We start from the raw sequence: 22,550 nt of genomic DNA, 5'->3' as shown, positions 1-22,550 counted from the left end.
GAATAGGAAGAGAGAAAAGAGCCAACGCGGTGAGACAACTGAGAACATCTTGCAACTGAGGAGCCTGCCCTGAAGCTGCCAAGTTCCAGTTCTGCAAGTATTCTAAAAAGTCAACTTCCTTGTGCATTCATTTGCTCATTCATTTGCTCATTCATTTGACAAAGGCCCACTGAACTTGTAACTGAGGCAGGAGATAGATGGGCTCCAGACCAGACATTTACAACTAGCCTCCTGTTTATATTTCTCGAGGCAAGACATAGATGGGCTCCAGGTGAGACATTTACACTCAGCCTTCTGTTTACACATCCAGGTAGAAATAACCACAGGAACAGGGTAAATAGCTGGACTTTGTCTCCAGTGGACACTTGAGAGAACAGTAATGGTAAGGGCTGGAAAAGAAAATGGCAACCCAACTCCAGTACTCTCACCTGGAGAATCCCCATGGACAGAGAAGCCTGGCGGGCTACAGTCCGTGGGATCCCAAAAGAGTCGGACACGACTGAAGTGACAGCACACCCGCAATGGCAGAGGGAGAGAGGAGCTGAGTCTTGCCCAGATAAAAGATAAAGAGACCACATTTTCTCATTCTTGAGGTCAAGAAGACCTCCCCAACTACACATCTGTAGAAGGCTCCTTGGGGTTAAAAAGGAGGGGGCACCACCCTATAATAGGTGATGCCAAGCCTCCCACACACCTCTGTGCTAGAATCCATCTTGGCTAAAAGGTGAGCATGCATGTTGGAGAAAGTTTCCAGGGCAGGTATTTTGTGGAAAAACAAGATATTGGCCAAAGGTAAACAAAGACCCAGAAAAAATGCCCTAGATAAATGATTTATCCTCTTTACTGGAGGAAGCTCACACCCTTTCTCTCCATGTGTGTATCTCTGTCTTGCCTTTGTCTTAAATTAAAAAAAATTGTTTCTCTGTGTGCTCACCCACTTACTGTACTGCATCTCTAATAATAAACTTTGTACAGTTTTTTTTTTGTAGGGGAAAAAAACTGTAGTTTTACAGTTTTTGCCTCCTTAAAACACTCTTGCTTTCAAGCATGGTAAGAGCCAGGGAAATTTTGCTTCTAGCTTCTAGCCCTTCCTGGTCTAGCAGCTAAGATTCCTGCTTTTCACCCAGGCTACCCAGGTTCAATTCCTGGGCAGGGAACTACGATCCTGCTTCAAGCCACCACTCACTGCTGTCTCCTCGAGATCAGTAGTGGGGACTGTGCTAGATACTAAGCCCTGGCGAGCCCACAGTAAACAGGACAGACATGATACCTGCCTCCCAGGTTCTAATGGGAAAGATGGTCAAGCAGTGAGGGTACAACTAAACAAAGATTCAAAGGCATTTCTGGCGTGAACTAGGAAATGAAGAAAGGAAACCACCCTGAGAGAGAAAGGGAGGAGAAGGGAATGCACAGAAGATGGGGATGGTCACGAAGGGCAGATCTTCAACACGACTTTTGAGCTGAGAGAGGAGAGGTCAAGCAAAGAGAGCAGGGAGAGCACTTCAAACAGATGACCCTGAACAGACTGAGAGACTGGGGAAGGATGGAGCCATGGGAAGTGAGGTTGCAGGGGTGAAAGGGAGCCTGACCAGATGGGGCCTTTCAGTTCATTAGAGGAAGTTCTGTTCTCTGTGCGGAGACCAGGCTTCTCCCCAGCTGGGAACGTGCAGGACCTGGAGGAAGTGAGGGGCCTGTGCCAGTCAAGATGGGGCACCTGACAGGTGGTGACCAAACTCAGATGTATTCCTCCCTTGGTGATAGCATCTGTTGGTTACCAAGGGAACTTGGGCTAAACACTGAATGAAGCATGTCTTTTTATTCTGATCTGTAACATCTGGGGCCTTACTGATGCTAGAGAGACTGCCTTTCCCAGGGCTAGCCTACAAAGCACGTCTTTCATATGCAAACCAACACCCACCCCACATCCCACCCCACCTCCTCTCTCAAGCTTTCACACTCTGGGCCATTGTTCCTCTGCCCCCACCACCAGTGCCAGGTACCAGACTACCCCAGATGGCCCCTACACCCCAGAGCCCAATGAGATTATTCACATTTGCCCCTCCTAAGCCTGCTGACCCTGCCTTGCCTTCTCCTCCCACTGAAACCACAGTAAAGACTTCTGCCCACATTTACTACTCTCTCTCTCTGCCTCTGACAGATGCCGGTGCCTCCTCCCCACGTGGCCCCCATGGTGGGACAGGTCCCCTCCTTTGGGATCTGTATTTATTGTTGCTGTTGTTCAGTGGCTTGGCCACACCCGATTCCTTGCAACCCCATGGACTGCAGCACGCCAGGCTTCCCTGTCCTTCATTATCTCCTGGAGTTTGCTCAAATTCATGTCCATTGAGTCGGTGATGCCATCCAACCATCTCATCCTCTGTCATCCCTTTCTCCTCCTGCCTTAAATCTTTCTCAGCATCAGGGTCTTTTCCAATGAGTCGGCTCTTCACATCAGGTGGCCAAAATATTGGAGCTTCTGCTTAAGCATCAGTCCTTCCAATGAATATTCAGAGTTGATTTCCTTTAGGATTGACTGGTTTGACTCTTTGCTGTGCACTCAGTCAGTTTGGTCGCTCAGTCATGTCTAACTTTTTGCAACCCCATGGACTGCAGCACACCAGGCTTCCCTGTCCTTCACCAACTCCCAGAGCTTGCTCATACTCATATCCATCAGGTCGGTAATGCCATCCAACCATCACATCCTCTGTCGTCCCCTTCTCCTCCTGCCTTCAATCTTTCCCAGCATCAAGGTCTTTACCAATGAATCAGTTCTTCGCATCAGGTGGCCAAAGTATTGGAGATTCAGCTCCAGCATCAGTCCGTCCAATGAATATTCAGGACTGATTTCCTTTAGGATTGACTGGTTGGATCTCCTTCCAGTCCAAGGGACTCATTGTTTGCTGTCTAAACAATGGAAACAGTGAGAGACTTTATTTTGGGGGGGGGGGGCTCCATAATCACTGCAGATGATGACTGCAGCCGTGAAATTAAAAGACGCTTGCTCTTTGGAAGAAAAGCTATGACAAAACTAGACAGCATAATAAAAAGCAGAGACATTACTTTACCAACAAAGGTCCATCTAGTCAAAGCTATGGGTTTTCCAGTAGTCACGTATGAATGTAAGAACTGGACTATAAAGAAAGCTGAGTACTGAAAAATTGATGCTTTTGAACTGTGGTGTTGGAGAAGACTCTTGAGAGTCCCTTGGACAGCAAGGAGATCAAACCAGTCAATCCTAAAGGAAATCAGTCCTGAATATTCATTGGAAGGACTGAAGTTGAAGCTGAAACTCCAATACTTTGGCCACCTGATGGGAAGAACTGACTCATTGGTAAAGACCTCAATGCTGGGAAAGATTGAAGGCAGGAGGAGAAAGGGATGACAGAGGATGGTTGGATGGCATCACCGACCTGATGGACATGAGTTTGAGCAAGCTCTGAAAGTTGGTGATGGACAGGGAAGCCTCATGTGCTGCAGTCCGTGGGGTCACAAAGAGTTGGACACGACTGAGCGACTGAACTGGACTGAACTGAGGTTGGTTATAGCTCTCATCAAGAAAGTGAAAGTGAGGTTGGAGGGGTAAGAAGAAGCCTGACCAGACGGACCTTTCAGTTCATTAGAGGATGTTCTGTTCTCTGTGTGGAGACCTGGATTCTCCCCAGCTGGGAACCTGCATGACCTGGAGGAAGTGAGGGGGCTGTGCCAGTCAAGACTGGGCACCTGTCAGGTGGTGACCAAACTGGGATGTATTAATCCCTAGATCATAGCATCTGTTGGCTACCAAGGGGACTTGGTATGCAGATGACACCACCCTAATGGCAGAAAGAGAGAGGCTGTCCAAGGGACTCTCAAGAGTCTTCTCCAGGAACACAGTTCAAAATCATCAATTCCTCAGTGTTCAGCATTCTTTATGGTCCAACTCCCACATCCATAGATGACTACTGGAAAAATCATAGCTTTGACTACATGGACTTTTGTCACAATGTAATATCTCTGCTTTTTAATTTGCTGTCTAGGTTGGTCATAGCTTTTCTTTCCAGGAGCAACTATCTTCTAATTCATGGCTGCAGTTACCAACTGCAGTGATTTTGGAGCCCAGAAAATAAAATCTGTCACTGTTTCCATTGTTTCCCCATCTATTTGCCATGAAGTGATGGGACCAGATGCCATGATCTTAATTTTCTGAATGCTGAGTTTTAAGCCAACTTTTTCACTCTCCTCTTTCGGCTCTTTAGTTCTTCTCTTTCTGCCATAAGGGTGGTGTCATCTGCCTATCTGAAGTTATTGATATTTCTCCTGGCAATCTTGATTCCAGCTTGTGCTTCATCCAGCCCAGCGTTTCTCATGATGTACTCTGCACGACATATCTAAAGTAGTCCAAATCATTGAAACAAAGTAGAAAGTGCTGGGAGGACAGAGGAGGGGAGAGGGAAAATTACAGAGTTTGGCAAGTATAGACTTTCAATTTCATAAGATGAAGAAGTTCCAGAAGTCTGTAGCTAAACAATGTGAATATATTTAACTCTACTGAACTATACACTTTTAAATAAGATGGCTAAGATTCCAGCTTGTGATTCATCTAGTCCAGCATTTCACATGATGTACTCTGCATATAAGTTAAACAAACAAGGTAACAATATACAGCCTTGATGGACTCCTTTCCCAATTTTGAACCAGTTCATTGTTCCGTGTCTGGTTCTAACTGTTGCTTCTTGACCAATTATTTTTTCAGTGGCAGTGGCCTTCCGATCCGTTGGTCTCACAATATCTGAAGAATGATAAAAACCTACATTTTAAAACACCCGCTCCTCCAAGGCTGCCATCTCCTACCTCCAGATGGTGATGGCCAGGGTGCACAGGACCCCAGTGAAGGATGGGAAGAAAAGCAGAAAGATGAAGAAAGTCATCATCTGCGAGGCCCGCCATGCTTTGCTCGGAGGCTGGAAATTCATCATCAGGCTGATCTGAAGAAAGAGATGCAATCACCTCTCTTGTGCGGCCAGAGGAGCAGGCCAAGGGGACTCCAGCTAGACACCAGTTCCCTGATACCCTTCCCAGCACCACCACCCCCTCACCCAATTTCAACCACCACTGGGTCATATGGGACTGCAAAGCCAATTGGTTCCAACTTCAGACTGACTCACATTTTTGACGTAGAACATGATGAAAAGAGTAATCATTTGGATAAAGGGCAGCAGAGGACAGAAGAAGGTTCCAATCCTATGAGAGAGTGGGGAGGGAAGGTGCAGGGAATGGGTTAACGACGGGTGTGGGGGGAAGGGAGAGGGTGTTACAGGCTGCACTGTGTCCCTCCAAACTCATTTGTTGAAGTCATAACCCCAATACCTCAGAATGTGTTTGGAAATAGGGCCTTGAAAGAGACAATTAAGGTAAAATGAGGTCACTCACCTCCTGTGGGCCCTAACTGACACACAGAGGGAAGAGGACATGTGAGGGTCCAGGGTGAAGGCGCCATCTACAGGCCAAGGTTGGAGCCTCAGGCGAAGTCAACCCTGCCAACACCTTGATCTGGGATTTCAAGCCTCCGGAATTGTGAGAAAATAAATTCGTGCGGTTTATTATTTAATAAATAGCCACCATTTAAAGTACCTGTGGTACTTTATTATCAAAGCGCTAGAAAACTCATACAGAGGGGGACTGCTTCCAATATGGCAAACCCGGCAAATCCCCACCATATCCAGAATCCACAGTTCTAGGAAAGAGATTCTGCAGAGAACGTTACCCACTTGGCAATTAGTTAAACCACCAGATGGCCTTCGGGCAGGCCTCGCCCAGGTGTCCCAAATGCGGGACGTGAACTCCGCCTACTCATCTGGCATTCGAGAAGGCCTGACGTCCTGCCAGGACAAGCATTAAACTGCATTGTTACAAAGGAGAAGGGCCCTCGCTCTTTAATTCTCCCCAATGCTGAGGCCAAAGGAAGAAAATATCAGCTTGGGTGCTGGTGTCTTTAAATCCTAACACTTGCCAACCTCCTTAAAAAAAAAACAAAAAAAAACAGGTAGTCTTTAGATTGAGAGCCTTAATAGCAGCATCTAGCTAGAGTTTTACTTTTTATGATGGGTTTGATTTTATTTTTCAAATGACTTGGAATTTCAAGTCAAATGACATGATTTTCCATTGATGATGATAAAGACTCATTTAAATGTATTTAAGTTTATAAAAAGCAAACAACATAAAAGAGAATATAAAGTCAAAAACAGTCCAGTGATAGACAAGCCAAACAAAACAGGAAGGCTGGTTAAGATGGTAAATTTTAGGTTATGTGTTTTGTACTACAAATTTTAAAAAAGAGCCCTTAAAAGGATGACAACAGTCATATAATAAACCTTTCTGAGTCAGTTACTCGCCAAGCATTTAATGCATGCATTTTCTCATTTAATCCTCACCAAAAGTCTATAAAGTAGGTGCTACTATTTCCCCCATTAACAGATTAGAAAATGAAGGTTTAGCGAGAGTTTATATATAACTTGCCCAGTGGCATCCTGTTCATTGGGTAAAAGGACTTTGTAAACTGTCCAGTTGCCAGTGGCGTCTTGGCAGTAAGCAAACGTACCACCTAAGCTACATAAAGAAAAAGTCTTCACCATCCCCAAAAATAAATTCATTGACATTACTGAGTTATTTGCATATAGCCAAATCACCCAGGGCAACTTTAAAGAGTTGGGAAATAAGGTGCTTTACAGTTGTATGGCCTATTTGAGATTGAAGAGCAGATTTCTTATATCACCTGACTTAATCATCCACTAAGTCGAAGGCAGCTCTTACTATGTGCATTTGACAGATGAGGAGACTGAGGCTCAGAGTTCAGTGACCTCAATGAGTAGAAGAGCCAACCCCACAATCCAAGTTTATCCAGGTTGCCCTTCAGGTTGGGGTCCCTGCTCCGTGTCAATTCTTGGCTGAAGTCCTCATAAAGGAAGAGAACACTCTGGGACATGAATGCATGGTCCTCAGACTGGCTGAATTTGGTATCATCTGTGCAGCTTTGAAAAACAACAGGTTCTGGGCATTGCCACCAAAACTCCAAGTTCACAGTCAGGTGGGAACCACTGAGCAAACCAAGAATTTCAAAACTTACCACACCAGAGTTTGTGCATAGATGAGTTCTAACACATTTCTGGCAATATCAAACTCCTGTAAGCCAAGACTTGTGATAAGCCGCATCCCAATGATTCTGTGAAAATATGATGAGGTTAGTACACAAACCATGAACTCCCTCCTTCAAAAGATTCCCCACAATCAACAAAGGAGAACAAGCTTTCACCAGTTTGGAATAAAGTTATGATTACCCTTGCAAGTTTTCGAAAAGTTCCAAGTATGAGCATGTTTTAGAAGAAATAATTGAGGGAATCAAGGGAAAATGGAATTAACACAAAGGATTCAAATGGAGATACTGCTAAAGTGGTTCAAAAATTTCTAGAGAACATTATTTAAATTATCCCACCTACTACTTAAACAGATAACTAATTATTAATAGGTTTACTAAAATAGGTATTATTTAAATGAGATTATTTAAATTACCCTATTATCTTCTTTATACCACTTTTTGCTTTTAAATCTTTCTTTTAAACCTTTATTTTAATATAGTTTAAATCTATATTTAAACTCAGCACCTCTGAACCCAAATAAACTGAAAAATTCTCAGCTTCCAGTTACAGCTATTGAGTTAATGGTGTTTCTGTTTTCTAAATCCACAAGGAGGAAACCTAGGTCCCCATTTATTCTGAAGAAAGTTGAGACCATTTTGATTTTTTTTTCATACAGAAGAATTGCCAAAAAAAAAAAAAAACTGCTATAAAAGACAAAAAAATAACAACAAAACTTTCTCACCTTTATGTCCAGACTCTGGACAGAGACTGAACTAAAAGTGAGTTAGGGTAGACTGAGTGAGGAAATTTGGCATTCAACCCACTGAGGAAGGAATCAGCATTACGTCATGCCATCTTATTACTAAGGCAGCTTGTGAAATAAGTAAATGTCTATTAGGAATGAGATGCTCATAATATTATTATAAAATACATGAGTAAATAAATAAAAGAGGACCATACATGGGCCAATGATGATATTGCCCCAATCCTGCACACTTGGGGTCTAAATTAAAAATTAATTTATTAATTAAATTCAATGAAAACAATAAGATAAATCTATAGGTACAAACATGGAAAGATGACAAGGTATTCTCACTGTACCAACTCCACAGCAGTTTTGCAACTTAGCACGCAAACATGCACACACATACAGAGCAGGACATGCACAGAAAATCTGGAAGAATATACATACACTAGAAGATTAAAATGATCTATGGTGGATATGATTTCAAACGACTCCATTTCTGTGTTTCATTTATAGAACTTTCTTTCTCAGGAGCTTATAAAGGGCCACTTGAATTAAATGAACTTTGACAACAGAACTGTCAAGGTGAAATTTCAGTTACTTCAGAAGAAAACAATATTCCTAAGGACAATAGGCAGACTTAGGACAATGTACACTTAGAGTACAGAAGGGACCCATACTTCCTGCTCAGCCAATGCTATGGCTTCAGTTACAGCAGCAGGTACTAATTACTCAAGACAGACAAATATTTACCTTCTCAGGAACTCCCCCAGCAAGGAATCAGCTAAAGAGAACACAAAATCCATCAGCAGGAGCCGGTAGATTTCTTGGCCAATGAGGGTTTCCCAACACTGGAAAGCAAAGGCAAATGAGAGGTTGGGATGCGGGAGGAGGCTGTTGCCATCTGTTGCTGCCCCCCTGGTCTCATAAGAATGGAGTTGGCAGCTTAGTTTGATCGAGCCTTGGAGTGCCCAGAAAAGCAGACCCACCCTCATCAGAAATGCATCTCTAGGCTGAGTTTATTTCTGAGTGTTTATTCTCTTTCTGTGCGCCTTCTTCCTCCATTAAGGCTTGCCCTCCTCATGTACCCAGACTTTCCTGTCTCACTACCTCTCCCCTTTAACACTTTGTCCTATGCCTTCTGGATCCTGTTTTTTAGCCAAGAAGAGCAGGAGGTGTCAATGGCTAATAATGCCTCCATTCCTTTTGCTTATTAACCTTGTGAAAAATCAATATCTTAAAAAAATTTTTTAATTTCATTTTACTTTTATGTATACTTCTCTGACATGTTTCTTTTCTTTATATTTTTCTTTATATTGAAGCTTCTGATTTATATCATTTTTTCTCTGTCTATAGGACTTCTTTAAACTTTTCTTTTGTGGAAGGTCTGCTGGAAATGATTTCCCGCAGTATTTGTTTTTCTGAGAAGGTCTTTATTTTTCTTTCACTTTTGAGGGATAATTTAACCAAATATGGAAATCTTGGTTGGTGTATTTTTTATTTCAACACTTAAGAATTGTCCTAGACTCTCAAAAAATAATTTTTGAGTACTATGAAAAGTAACCCCCTGCATTTTCCTATTCTTTATCCTCTATAGGTAAAGTTTTAAAAAATAGTCTAGTTTTTTTTAAGGCTTACTCCTTGTTTTTAGTTTTCTGTAATGCTATCTGATGTGCCAAGTTGGAGTTTTTAAAAATTTTTAATTTAATTTACTTCTTTCTTTGGGTGTTTTCTTGCTCAGTGTTCTTTGAGCTTCCTGTTTCTATGGTTTGGTGTCTTTCAATAATTTTAAAATAATTTATATCTTCTTGATTAAGAAAGTGGCCTAGAGGTTTAGCAGATTGGCATAAACAGGAAGGTCGACATGGTCAGTTTTTGAAGTTAGTTACTTCTGTAGGAAGCCCAAGGATGGATGGAAGGGTGAATGGATGGATAGATGGATAGATGAATAGATGGATAAGTAGATGGACAGATGGATGGGAAAAATAACATGGTATCTACTCTAATATCATAGGCAGAAACTGTTGAGAAACTCACTTCCTCCCTGATGGTCAAAGCCAAGCTTAAAGCAAAACGGCATAGAAATCTTACCTCTTCACTATTCAGGGCCACAGTGTTGAGCCAATAGTAACACAGAATTCCAATGATTGATATTTTCAGAAAGATATTTCTAAAACATGAAGAGAAAACAACTATCATTACTTCCATGGCAGTCATGGGAGATGCTTGCTAATATTTCATTTGGGGCACATGGTAGGATGGAAATTCCTGCCCCCTGTAGTTATGTGCTTCTAGTTGCTCGGTTGTGCCCAACTCTTTGCGACCCCATGAACTGCAGCCTGCCAGGCTCCTCCGTCCATGGGGATTCTCCAGGCAAGAACACTGGAATGAGTTGCCATTTTCTCCTCCAGGGGATCTTCCCGACCCGGGGATTGAACCCAGGTCTCCCATGTTGCAGGCAGATTCTTTACTCTCTGAGCCACCAAGGAAGCCCCCTGTGGTTGGTGGGGGCCGGGCGCATATGACTAGTTCTGGCAAATGGGCTGTGAACATAAACAATGTGTGTTATCTTGTGTCACTTCTAGACTAGAGTATTTAAATGCCAGTGAGACTCACCATCTTCCCTCTGGAAGGACAATCAGCCTGAATCCCTGAGTGACTAACGTAAGCAAAATTTCCCTGCCAATCCACACAGGGCATGCAACGTGAACAAGAAATAAATACTTGTGTTCTAAACCACTGTGAATTTGGAGTGGGGGTTGGGGGTTGCAGGGATGTTTGTTACCACAGTTTAACCTCATTTATTCTGACTGATACACTCTCTTTTGGGCATATCCAAACTACCTGATTTCACTTCTCCCTGTAATGGTAGTACACATACATACTATTCATCAGGTCCACCAGGGACAGAAAACATGCTACACACTTTTTCGAATCATCCCTCTTAATCATTCCAGCTCTACCATCAGGTAGATAGTATTTTATGCCTGTCTTACTGATGAGGAAACTGAAGCACAGAGAGATGAAATAACTTGCACAAGATCACACGGATTGCTTAGGGGCGTGACAAAGGTTGAAAACAAGGACCACCTGATTTAACAGCCTGAGTTCTTAAACCTAGTCACTTTGCCCAAATCAGTAACTGCTGGTTCTAAGAGGTCTTCAACATTGATGTGCCAAGAACCATGTACCACTACACCAGTCGTTTTCAAAGTATGGTCCGCAGACCAGCAGTAGCATCTGTAATCTTGTTAGAAAGGCAAACTTTCTGGCCCTCTCCCAGATCTTCTGAATCAGACACTCTAGTATAGGGCCCAGCAATTCTGGTGCAGGTTAAAGGTTGAGAACCAACCATTAGACAAAACAACACAGTGAAGGAAGAGACAGGATTTGCCTTTTTCAACACTAGATCCCAAATCTCTTATCCAGTGCCTAGCCTATAATAGACTCTCAGTATCTACTGGATTAATGCCTTACTGTACAGTGATACTGTCATTTATGATAAGAAATATACATTTGGTCTTCTTGTCCTTTTCTGGCACTGAGCTCCTGAAACCTTTGGAATATCCTAAGTGAGGAGAGCTATCAAGTTGTCTTTTGTTATATTAATGTAACTGTTGGGAAGCCCCTAGGTCTACTAAGGTTAGGGGCTGGTTGCCTTGACAACCAATCCTGTGATTTAGAGGATCTGAACTCAGCATGCCTATTGCAGACTCCAGGGAGGAGAGAGGGGCTGGAGATTGAATTTATTGGGCTTCTCTGATGGCTCAATGGGTAAAGAATTTGCCTGCAATGCAGGAGACCTGGGTTCGATCCCTGGGTTGGGAAGATGCCCTGGAGGGCAGGGCAACCCACTCCAGTATTCTTGTCTGGAGAATCCCCATAGACAGAGAAGCCTGGCAGGCTACATACAGTCCATGGGGTTGCAAAGAGGCAGACACAACTGAGATAAAACACAGAACCAGTGGCCATTTAACTAGTCATGCATACGTGATGAAGCCTCCACAAAAACTCAAAAGGAGGCGGGTTCGGTGAGCTTCTGGCTTGGTGACAGGATGGTATTTGGAAGACTGAAAATCTCAGAAAGGGCAATGAAGCTCTACATACACAGACTTTGCCCTACACATCTCTTCTACCTGGCTGTTCTTGAGTTATAGCTTTTTATAATAAAGCAGTAATCTCATAAGTAAAGTGTTTCTCTGAGTCACGTGAGCTGTTCTAGCAAATTCTCAAACTCGAGCAGGGGGTCACTGGAACCTCCAAGCTATAGTTGGTCCGTCAGAAGCCCAGGTGACAATGTGGATTTGCGACTGGTACCAGAAGGGAGGGTGGGGGCAGTCCTGTGGGGCTGAGCCTTACCTGTGGGATTCTGACACTGCCTTCAGGTACATAGTGTCAGAGTTGAAATAAATTGTAGGACACCCATCTGTGTGTATTGGAGAATGGCTTGGTGGTGTGGGAAAACCCACATGTTGGAACTGGTGTCAGAACTTAAATACATTAACTGCAGTGTAACTCCAGGTTAAACCTATTTTTGAGCTTTCTTATTTTCTCTGCATATAGAGAAGATTTTGAATATTTTGTGAAGCAATACCTAGGGCTAATATATATTAAAAGAGTAAATTTCTCTTGGGATCAGAAAAATGCAAATTAAATAAAGTGATTAGATCAAAATGACACGCTGAGCATTGGAGCCTATTACCTATCATACTGAACCTATCACCTCTACATCCACATTCTACTGAAATGATGAAAGAAAAAAAAAAGTCAAAAGCTAAAAGATCCATAAAGCAGTGGGAAACAAAAAAGTCATCATGAACAGACCAGAAATATAGAGGAATTTACGGAAAATAGAAAGCAGAAATAAAGGACGCAAAGATTAAAATATGAAAAGGGGTCAGTGAAGAAGACTGGAGAAAACCCAATTTAAAACAAATTTGGGAGAAGACTGCCTCAGAGGTGGTGGTAGTTCTGAAAGTGCCTGGAACTTAGAGACAGCAGATACAAAGGGTCTGGAAAGAACAACGGGGTGATTGTTTGGTGATGCCAGATGTCAGAAACCCTCAAAGCCATACCTGTAGGCCTCAGAAGAGGTAGTTAGAATATGGAGTCCTTGGCCTATGCAAATCCACATTCAAATCGAAAGGCAAAATAAAAAATATGTGGGAACGTGGAAGTAGTTAAAAAGTTGACCACCCCAAGATCTACTCTAAAATAACGTCTTATCTTCTCTCACAAAAGGAGGACATTGTAAGTAGGATACATTTAACAGACACTGAGCAAAGACGCCAGTGTGCTGCTGAACTGTGCACTGAAAATGGTTTAAATTTTTTTTTAATCTCAATAAAAAAAAACCCTGATTGTTTCTAACCATTGAGAGGAGGCGCCCAGAGGTGTAGTGTGGGTAGAAAGGAAGGCTTTCTAAAATTTTTTTCTTCAGGAAAATGATACTTGTATCTATGTGTGCTCAGTGGCTCCGTCATGTCCAACTCTGCAACCCTAAGGGCTGTAGCCCACCAGGCTCCTCCATCCATGGAGTTTTCCAGGCAAGAGTATACTGGAATGGAGTGCCATTTCCTACATGCCCTTGAGGAAAGGCGTGGCAACCCACTCCAGTAATCTTGCCTGGAGAATCCCATGGACAGAGAAGCCCGAAGGGCTACAGTCCATAGGGTTGCAAAGAATCAGACATGAATATGGTGACTTAGCACGCACACATCATCTTCTATTCCTTATGTTTCATAGCTCTTCAAATAAAGATGAACTCTGGACCTATATATCAAATACATATACACATAACCCTAAACATTAACCTGAAGTCATTCAACATTTTCTGTGAAGGGCCAGACAGTAAATATTTTTGGCCTGGCAAACCATACAGTTTGTGTCCCAACTCTGCAGTTGTAGCAGGAAAGGAGTCATAGATAATATGTCACCAGTGGACATGGTTGCATTCCAGTGAGACTTTATTTATGAAAATGGGAGGCAGGCTGGGCCTGCAGGCTGCTGTTTGCTAACTCCTGATCTAAAATAATAAGTATATATATATATATACATATATACGCTTCGCTGGTGGCTCAGAGGTTAAAGCGTCTGCCTGCAACGTGGGAGACCTGGGTTCGATCCCTGGGTTGGGAAGATCCCCTGGAGAAGGAAATGGCAACCCACTCCAGTATTCTTGCCTGGAGAATCCCATGGACGGAGGAGCCTGGTAGGCTACTTTCCACAGGGTTGCAAAGAGTCGGACATGACTGAGTGACTTAACTTTTTCAACTTTCATATATATGTGTGTGTGTGTGTGTTTTAAAATATGCTTGTTACAAATTTAAGGGTAACAGAAATGCTTAAGATTTGTGTGAAGAAACTATAAGCATAAACAGAAGTATAGATTTGCTATTCCAGGAAGAAGGAATGGCCAGTGCAAAGGTGCTGAGGTGGGCATACAGTTTGTGAACAATGAGAAGGCGAGTGAGGCTGGGGGCTGGGGTCACTGAGGAAGGGGAAAGAGGTAGAAAATAAAACTGAAGAACTGACCAGGAGCCAGATCTCAGAGGCAATGGTAAAGTAAGGACTCTGAAATTGATCAGTAAAAAAAAGTCAATCTGGTAGTTCAGCCTCATCACTATAAACACCACCATAACCAGGAAATGGTCAGGGTACTAGCCAGGAAGAAGCAATAAAGAAAACAATTTGGGTAGCTTTATACTTTATCAAGACTGTGGGGTCACTTCCAGCACATACAATGCCTTTCTGGGAATCACAAAAAGGGATCCTTTCCCAGCCAATGAATTGCCAAAAGCATCCCCTCAACTTCAACCTCCCCCTCCAACCAACCATTTGGATGGTTAAATGACAGAAATGAACCTGTTCCTCCTGGCTGATTCAGTGGGTACTCAGCCTCACAGTCAGACTCATGGAACTCTGGATGATCAGTTCCCACGTGACTTCTTAGCCAAGAACGTCTGTGCAGTGCATAACCTACTCACCCATACATCTCATAACTGAGAACCATGCTCCTCAAGCTGGCAGCAAGATAAGCCATTACTGGGAAAGCTTATCTGGGAAAGATAAGCCATTACTGGGAAAGTTTATCTGGGAAAGAAAAGCCATTACTTTAAGCAAAGGGCAGATGTACCCAATTACTGTATTTCTTCGGGGCTCTTTGGACTTTATGGCTAGTAACTCATACCATAAAAACATAATCTACTCTTGAAATTCTTTCTGGAAAACAGAACTGTGATACTTGAGTGTAACCCTTTCTAGTTTCCATCCCATTTCCCTCTGTGAAAATTGAGGCTGGAGTGAAAAGTGACAGCCACACCTACCGGATCAGGAGGGTATAGACTTCGTGCCTCGGCATCTCGTAGCGCTCCACCAGCCTGAACATGGAGTAGAAGCGAGGCACGACCAGGTTGATGCAGGACACGACGAAAGGCAGTAAAAGCACTGCCCCAGGGTTACTGTGGTTCGCCAGGAACTGCAGGGGGATGGAGGGAGAGAATCAAGTTGCTGACCGTACACTGGACCCCTCTCTGCCTGACTCAGAAGATCCCCCAAGGTGGGAAAACCCCAGAAGTAGCTCCTCTGATTAGCTATTAAAGGACCACTTACCAAGCACTTGCCCTTGGCCAAGAATTACTCACATGATGCTTTAATTCCCACTATAGCCCAATAGATGGGTGTTCATAGACTTAACTGATGGACAACCTGAGGCTCAGAGAGGCAAAGATGCTTACCCAGGGTTCCCCAGCTAGGAATTGGCAGATTTGAACCCAGGTCTATCAGACTCAGGGACCTATGGCCCAACAGCCATTCTGTGACTTTACTTTCCTCACCAAGAGATTTGGAAACATGAGAATGTGCTCCAGGCTGCTGGATGAAAAGCTTGAGTTACCAAAGCTACAACTCAAGGGAATTTCTCCTCCGCTCTCCTGCGTGCCCTTGTTCATTTCACCAAGCTTTGCCTGTCCTTGGGTGCTGAATTAGGGGCAAGGGAGCCTCTGCTAGCCCATGCTGCTCTTTTCTATGAGGGTCAGAGGGGTGCCCCTGCCTTTGTGGGGACACCACCCTGGCATTTGTCTGGAGTGAAGCCTATGCCGCCCCTCTTGGAGTAAGAGATTCTAATGGATTTATCTGATGTCTGAAAGTTCCCTCATTTCCCACCCTGAAGCCTGACTCTGCCTCTATTTACCTCTGGATAGCTTTGAAAACACCACTTGCACTTTCACAGTATCTTTGGAGCCAGATCGGAGAGGGCAATGGCACCCCACTCCAGTACTTTTGCCTAGAAAATCCCATGGATGGAGGAGCCTGGTAGGCTGCAGTCCATGGGGTCGATAGAGTCGGACATGACTGAGCGACTTCACTCTCACTTTTCACTTTTCACTTTTCACTTTCATGCATTGGAGAAGGAAATGGCAACCCACTCCACTGTTCTTGCCTGGAGAATCCCAGGGACTGGGAAGCCTGGTGGGCTGCCGTCTATGGGGTCGCACAGAGTCGGGCACGACTGAAGCGACTTAGCAGCAGTAGCAGCAGCAGTTAGAGCCAGATTAATTTAGGGTCAAATGCTGCGACCTCCCTGTGCTTATAAGCTGAAGCTTTGGAACTATAAGCATAGCTTCTCTGAGCCTCTTTCCTAGTCTGCCTGATGGGGAGATTATCATATAACCCACAGAGACACTGTAAGAATTAAGTGAGACCGCATAAGGGGCTTCCCTGGTAGCTCAGTTGGTAAAGAATCCTCCTGCAATGCAGGAGACCCCAGTTCGATTCCTGGGTTGGGAAGATCTGCTGGAGAAGGGATAGGTTATCCACTCAAGTATTCTTGGCTTCTCTGGTGGCTCAGCTGGTAAAGAATCCACCTGCAATGCAGGTGACCTGGATTCAATCCCTGGGTTGGGAAGATCCCTTGGAGAAGGGAAAGGCTACTCACTCCAATATTCTGGCCTAGAGAATTCCATGGACTGCATAGTCCATGGGGTTGCAAAGAGTCAGACACAACCGAGCCACTTTCACTTTCAAATAAGGAAAGGTCCAGTTGCAGAGTGGCTAAATGACACAGCTGGGGGCACCATTCGTGTGAAATTGTAGCTGCCAATGAACGTGCCTCCTCGAGCTGTGCAGAGGGTTGATCCCGTCTGGCACAGATGTTCAAACAATGGGAATGATTCTTCTCCTCCTCCTTCACTACCTCGTTCACTTCAGGTGAGTGTGAAGAAAACCTTCAGAGTCAAGGAGAAAGTCAGAAGTCATCTTTATACTTACAGCTGCCCTGCCACAGCTTCCAACCCAGGTAGGCAGTGCCAGGCCCTGGAGCACTGGGACTCAGTTTCATCTTTCAGGGCAAACCTTAATAGGAACCCTTAGGTTTGTACCATTTCACACCCATTTCTTGCTGGCTCCTCCTCCACTGGGTTGAGCACCTACTATGTATCAGGAGTTGGGCCAGGTGCCTGGCTATTCTTTTGAAGAAGCAAATGTGTAAACAAGCATTTTCAAAGCTGCATGTGGCAAGCACACAGGGAAAGACTACAGAGTCAGGTGCACCTAATTCAGTCTAGTAAGAGAGGTGATGGTGAGAAAAGATTTCCTGGGGGATGTGTCACTCATGGAGAAAAGGAGGAGTTTGCCAGATGAAGGGGAGGGGTGGCAGTGTAGAATGAACTGCGTGTTTCCCATCTAGAGATAAGGGAAAACCTGGTGTGTTCAGGGAACTAGGGGCACATCATTTAGTGTTGCCGGTGTGGTATACAGGAGGTTGTGGGGTATTGAGACTAAAGATATGGGCAGGGGCCACATCACAAAAGATCTATCAATCGTGCCATGGAGGATAGGTTTTATATTTAGAGTACTGAGAAGACAATAAAGAAAGAGACACAATCAGACCAACCTGTACCACAATTCTAGGGGTCTGCAAAATCAGCTACAATTAGCCCTATTTACAGAAGAGTAACTGAAAATCACAGAGAAACAGTACTTTTCCACCCACCAGCTAATTAGTCTCAGAGTTCATATCAAAAAAAAAAAAAAAGCTAACATTCCTTTATCACCCACAGTCCAGGTACTAAGTAAACTCTTCACATAACTTTTCTCTAGTCCAGACCACACACCTACAAAACAGGCATTCCAATTTATAGATAAGGAATTAGGGGCTTGGGAAGACTAAAGTGAAAGTGTTAGTCACTCAATCATGTCCAACTCTTTGCAACCCTATGGACTGTAGCCTGCCAGGCTCCTCTATCCATGGATTCTCCAAGCAAGAATACTGGAGTGGGTTGCCATTTCCTTCTCCAGGGGATCTTCCAGACCCATGGATCAAATCTCAGTCTCCTGGGTTGCCAGCAGATTCTTTACCCTCTGAGCCACCAGGGAAGCCCATGGGAAGAGTAAATCACTAGCCAAATTCCACTGGTTCATAATATTTATTAAGTGTCTAATTGGTGCCAAAAAGGCATTAGGGATATAATGATAAAGGAGGACACCAGAACCTGATCCCAGGTCTGGGGCCAAAGTTCCCATCTCTCCACTAGCCCAGAGCCTCCACCCTGAGCTGTGCGCACACATCCCCTGGGGATGTTTTTATGATGCAGATTATGGGTCCATGGACCAAGAGAGGGACCCAGGATTTTGCACTTTTAAACAAACTTCCTCCTGGTGGCGATGCTGCTGGCCACGACTTCGTTTTGAGTGGTGACCAGGACCCCACCCACCCCCTCCTGTATCTTGTCCCTTCACCTGCTTCTCTGTGCTCTGGACCCTGGATCTCTGGCCTCTCTGGTTACCTGTAAATTGTTCTCAGCCAGGTAATAAACGGCTGCACAGCAGGTGATGGCCACTCCAGAAGAGACAACCCAGGCTGCCACGTGGGCAGAGAAGCGGATAAACTGCTGATTGAATGTTAACTTGACGTTCTCCTGAAGGATTTCTGACAGGTTCTCCTGTAAACACAAGGAAGTCAAGTTCACTCGCAGAACCCCTACACTGTCAGCAAAGATGACCACCCTAGGCTTTGGTGCTCTCAAAGAGACACAAACCCACAGGCGAGAGAGTGGGAAAAAGCACCATGAGCTTGGATTAGGAGACCACTAGGAAAATCTCTAATGGGCAAGAACCCCCCATCGCTTCATTGAATACCTTTTCCATCTCAGAGGGAAAGAGATTGGGACCATGATCTTGAGAGAATACACTGAGGCCATAGGGCCTTCTTGAAGAATAAGGCTGAGGATCCCTCTGCAACCCTCTTGTCAAAGCCCATTAGTTTATAAATTCTGCTTGCTCTTTTTTTCTCTTAAATACTTTTCTATAGATCATGGTTTGTCAACCTTAGCTCTATTGTCATTCAGAGTTGATAAATCTGTGTTGAGGGCTTGTCCTGTGCACCGTGGGATGTTGAGCCTCTACCCACTAGATGCTGGTAATACACACTCCTCTGCAGCAACAATCAAAAAAGCCTCCAGACATTGGTCTGTGTCTCTGGGGCAAATCTGCCTCGAGTCAAAAACCACTGGATAACATTTTAAACCTAGAACTGTGAGGTCAATAAGTATTTAACATCTTGTCATAAATTGTTAAACTGCCCTTTAGCAAGCTTATGTCAATAACAAAGTCACCACATTGTGTGAAAATGTTCATTTCCCTACACCATCACCAGCACTGGGCATTTAAAATAGTTTTAGGGTGTTTTTTTTTTCTTTTTTGCCAATATCGTGGAGAATAAAAAATAAAACGTTATTACTTTAAGAAAAGTTACAGGCATGTTGAAGGAGGAAAGAGGACTGGCCATGGGAAGGGGTTTAAAGCTAGCTCTGCTTACCCTTATTTCAGTGCTCAGATTCTTCTGTTTCAGCTTTACTGCACTTTCATGAGTGACAGTGAAGTCCCAGCAAAAAATGAGCTTGGCGATCCCTCTGGAGTAAATGTGGGGGTTAATGAAGTTGTTCCGGAAATACCTGGCCATACTAGGAAAGGCAGAAACCAAAATACCCAAGCGTTACTGGGGCAGACACTGGGGGTGCAGGGATTATAACAAAGAACAGTTTCATCATTAATGGTGAAAGGCAGCATGGACGAGTTAGCCTGAAGTTCGAACAGGGCAACAGCAAACATGATAGTCAGCAGCACTGACTTTGCAATCTGACTTTGCAATCTGACTTTGCAATCTTTGATTGTCAACTGGGGGATTTTGTCATTTTAAGGGTCCTAATCCTCAGTTTCCACATCTGTATAATGGGGATAATACTAGTTCACTATGAGAGTTGTATTAGTTTCCTCTTGCTGCTATAACAAATTGCCCTAAACTTACTGGCTTAAAACAACATGTATTCTTACTTCAGTTCAGTTCAGTCCCTCAGTCGTGTCCGACTCTTTGCGATCCCATGAACCACAGCACGACAGGCCTCCCTGTCCATCACCAACTCCCGGAGTCCACCCAAACCCATGTCCATCGAGTTCATGATGCCATCCAACCATCTAATCCTCTGTCGTCCCATTATCCTCCTGCCCTCAATCTTTCCCAACATCAGAGTCTTTTCCAATGAGTCAGCTCTGCATCAGGTGGCCAAAGTATTGGAGTTTCAGCCTCAACATAAGTCCTTCCAATGAACACCCAGGACTGATTTCCTTTAGGATGGACTGGTTGGATTTCCTTGCAGTACAAGGGACTCTCAAGAGTCTTCTCCAACACCACAGTTCCAAACCATCAATTCTTCGGCGCTTAGCTTTCTTTATAGTCCAACTCTGACATCCATACATGACCACTGGAAAAACCATAGCCTTGACTAGACAGACCTTTGTTGGCAAAATAATATCTCTGCTTTTGAATATACTGTCTAAGTTGGTCATAACTTTTCTTCCAAGGAGTAAGCGTCTTTTAATTTCATGGCTGCAATCACCATCTGCAGTGATTTTGGAGCCCAGAAAAATAAAGTCAGCCACTGTTTCCACTGTTTCCCCATCTATCTGCCATGAAGTGATGGGACCAGATGCCATGATCTTAGTTTTCTGAATGTTGAGCTTCAAGCCAACTTTTTCACTCTCCACTTTCACTTTCATCAAGAAGCTCTTTAGTTCCTCTTCACTTTCTGCCATAAAGGTGGTGTCATCTACATATCTGAAGTTATTGATATTTCTCCTGGAAATCTTGATTCCAGCTTGTTACTCTTCCAGGACAGCATTTCTCATGATGTACTCTGCATATAAGTTAAATAAGCAGGGTGACAATATACAGCCTTGACGTACTCCTTTTCTTATTTGGAACCAGTCTGTTGTTCCATGTCCAGTTCTAACTGTTGCTTCCTGACCTGCACACAAATTTCTCAAGAGGCAGGTCAGGTGGTCTGGTACCCCCATCTTTTGAAGAATTTTCCACAGTTTATTGTGATCCACACAGTCAAAGGCTTTGGCATAGTCAGTAAAGCAGAAATAGATGTTTTTCTGGAACTTTCTTGCTTTTTCCATGATCCAGAGGATGTTGGCAATTTGATCTCTGGTTCCTCTGCCTTTTCTAAAACCAGCTTGAACATCTGGAAGTTCATGGTTCACTTATTGCTGAAGCCTGGCTTGAAGAATTTTAAGCATTACTTTACTAGCGTGTGAGATGAGTGCAATTGTGCGGTAGTTTGAGCATTCTTTGGCATTGCCTTTCTTTGGGATTGGAATGAAAACTGACCTTTTCCAGTCCTGTGGCCACTGCTGAGTTTTCCAAATTTGCTGGCATATTGAGTGCAGCACTTTCACAGCGTCATCTTTCAGGATTTGAAATAGCTCAACTGGAATTCCATCACCTCCACTAGCTTTGTTCATAGTAATGCTTCCTAAGGCCCACTTGACTTCACATTCCAGGATGTCAGGCTCTAGGTGAGTGACCACACCATCGTGGTTATCTGGGTCATGAAGATCTTTTTTTGTACAGTTCTTCTGTGTATTCTTGCCACCTCTTCTTAATATCTTCTGCTTCTGTTAGGTCCATACCATTTCTGTCCTTTATTGAGCCCATCTTTGCATGAAATGTTCTCTTGGTATCTCTAATTTTCTTGAAGAGATCTCTAGTGTTTCCCGTTCTATTGTTTCCCTCTATTTCTTTGCATTGATTGCTGAGGAAGGCTTTCTTATCTCTCCTTGCTATTCTTTGGAACTCTGCATTCAAATGGGTATATTTTTCCTTTTCTCCTTTGCTTTTCGCTTCCCTTCTTTTCACAGCTATTTGTAAGGCCTCCTCAGACAGCCATTTTGCTTTTTTGCATTTCTTTTTCTTGGTGATGATCTTGATTCCTGTCTCCTGTACAATGTCACGAACCTCCATCCATAGTTCATCAGGCACTCTGTCTATCAGATCTAGTCCCTTAAATTTATTTCTCACTTCCACTGTATAGTCATAAGGGATTTGATTTAGGTCATACCTGAATGGTCTAGTGGTTTTGTCCACTTTTTTCAATTTCTTACTAGAGGTCAGAAATCAGAAAATGGGTCAACAATCAAGGCATTGGCAGAGTCATGTTCCTTTTGGAGACTTTAGAGGAGAATCTGTTTCCCTGCCTTTTCCACCTTCTAGATGCTGCCTGCATTCCCTGGCTTGTGGCTCCTTCATCTTCAAAGCCGGAAGATAGCACCTTCTGCTCTTTCCCTGACTTTGACTCTCCTGCTTCCCTCTTTAAAGGACCCTTGTGATTGCAATGGCCCATTTTAAGATATTT

General features: G+C 43.7%; 1 protein-coding gene across 4 annotated transcripts in view; it reads right to left on the bottom strand.

The window, feature by feature from the left end:
- The window catches only part of TMC5 (transmembrane channel like 5), a 78,387-nt gene that overhangs the window by 11,653 nt on the left and 44,184 nt on the right, over positions 1 to 22,550 (bottom strand). For all 4 annotated transcript variants that reach the window (XM_002697978.6, XM_010819332.4, XM_010819336.4 and 1 more), the window contains 8 exons: positions 19,673 to 19,817; positions 18,642 to 18,797; positions 15,183 to 15,334; positions 9,949 to 10,027; positions 8,611 to 8,708; positions 7,103 to 7,198; positions 5,145 to 5,220; positions 4,831 to 4,964 (listed from right to left, as the gene is read on the bottom strand). In XM_002697978.6, the coding sequence (XP_002698024.1) occupies positions 4,831 to 4,964; positions 5,145 to 5,220; positions 7,103 to 7,198; positions 8,611 to 8,708; positions 9,949 to 10,027; positions 15,183 to 15,334; positions 18,642 to 18,797; positions 19,673 to 19,817 (936 nt within the window). The remainder of the gene's footprint in view (positions 1 to 4,830; positions 4,965 to 5,144; positions 5,221 to 7,102; positions 7,199 to 8,610; positions 8,709 to 9,948; positions 10,028 to 15,182; positions 15,335 to 18,641; positions 18,798 to 19,672; positions 19,818 to 22,550) is intronic.

This window comes from Bos taurus, chromosome 25 (genome assembly GCF_002263795.3).
Source record: "Bos taurus isolate L1 Dominette 01449 registration number 42190680 breed Hereford chromosome 25, ARS-UCD2.0, whole genome shotgun sequence".
In the NCBI taxonomy this organism is placed as follows: domain Eukaryota; kingdom Metazoa; phylum Chordata; class Mammalia; order Artiodactyla; family Bovidae; genus Bos; species Bos taurus.
Note: the sequence above shows the minus strand (reverse complement) of the source record. Positions and strands in the feature narration are given on the sequence as shown.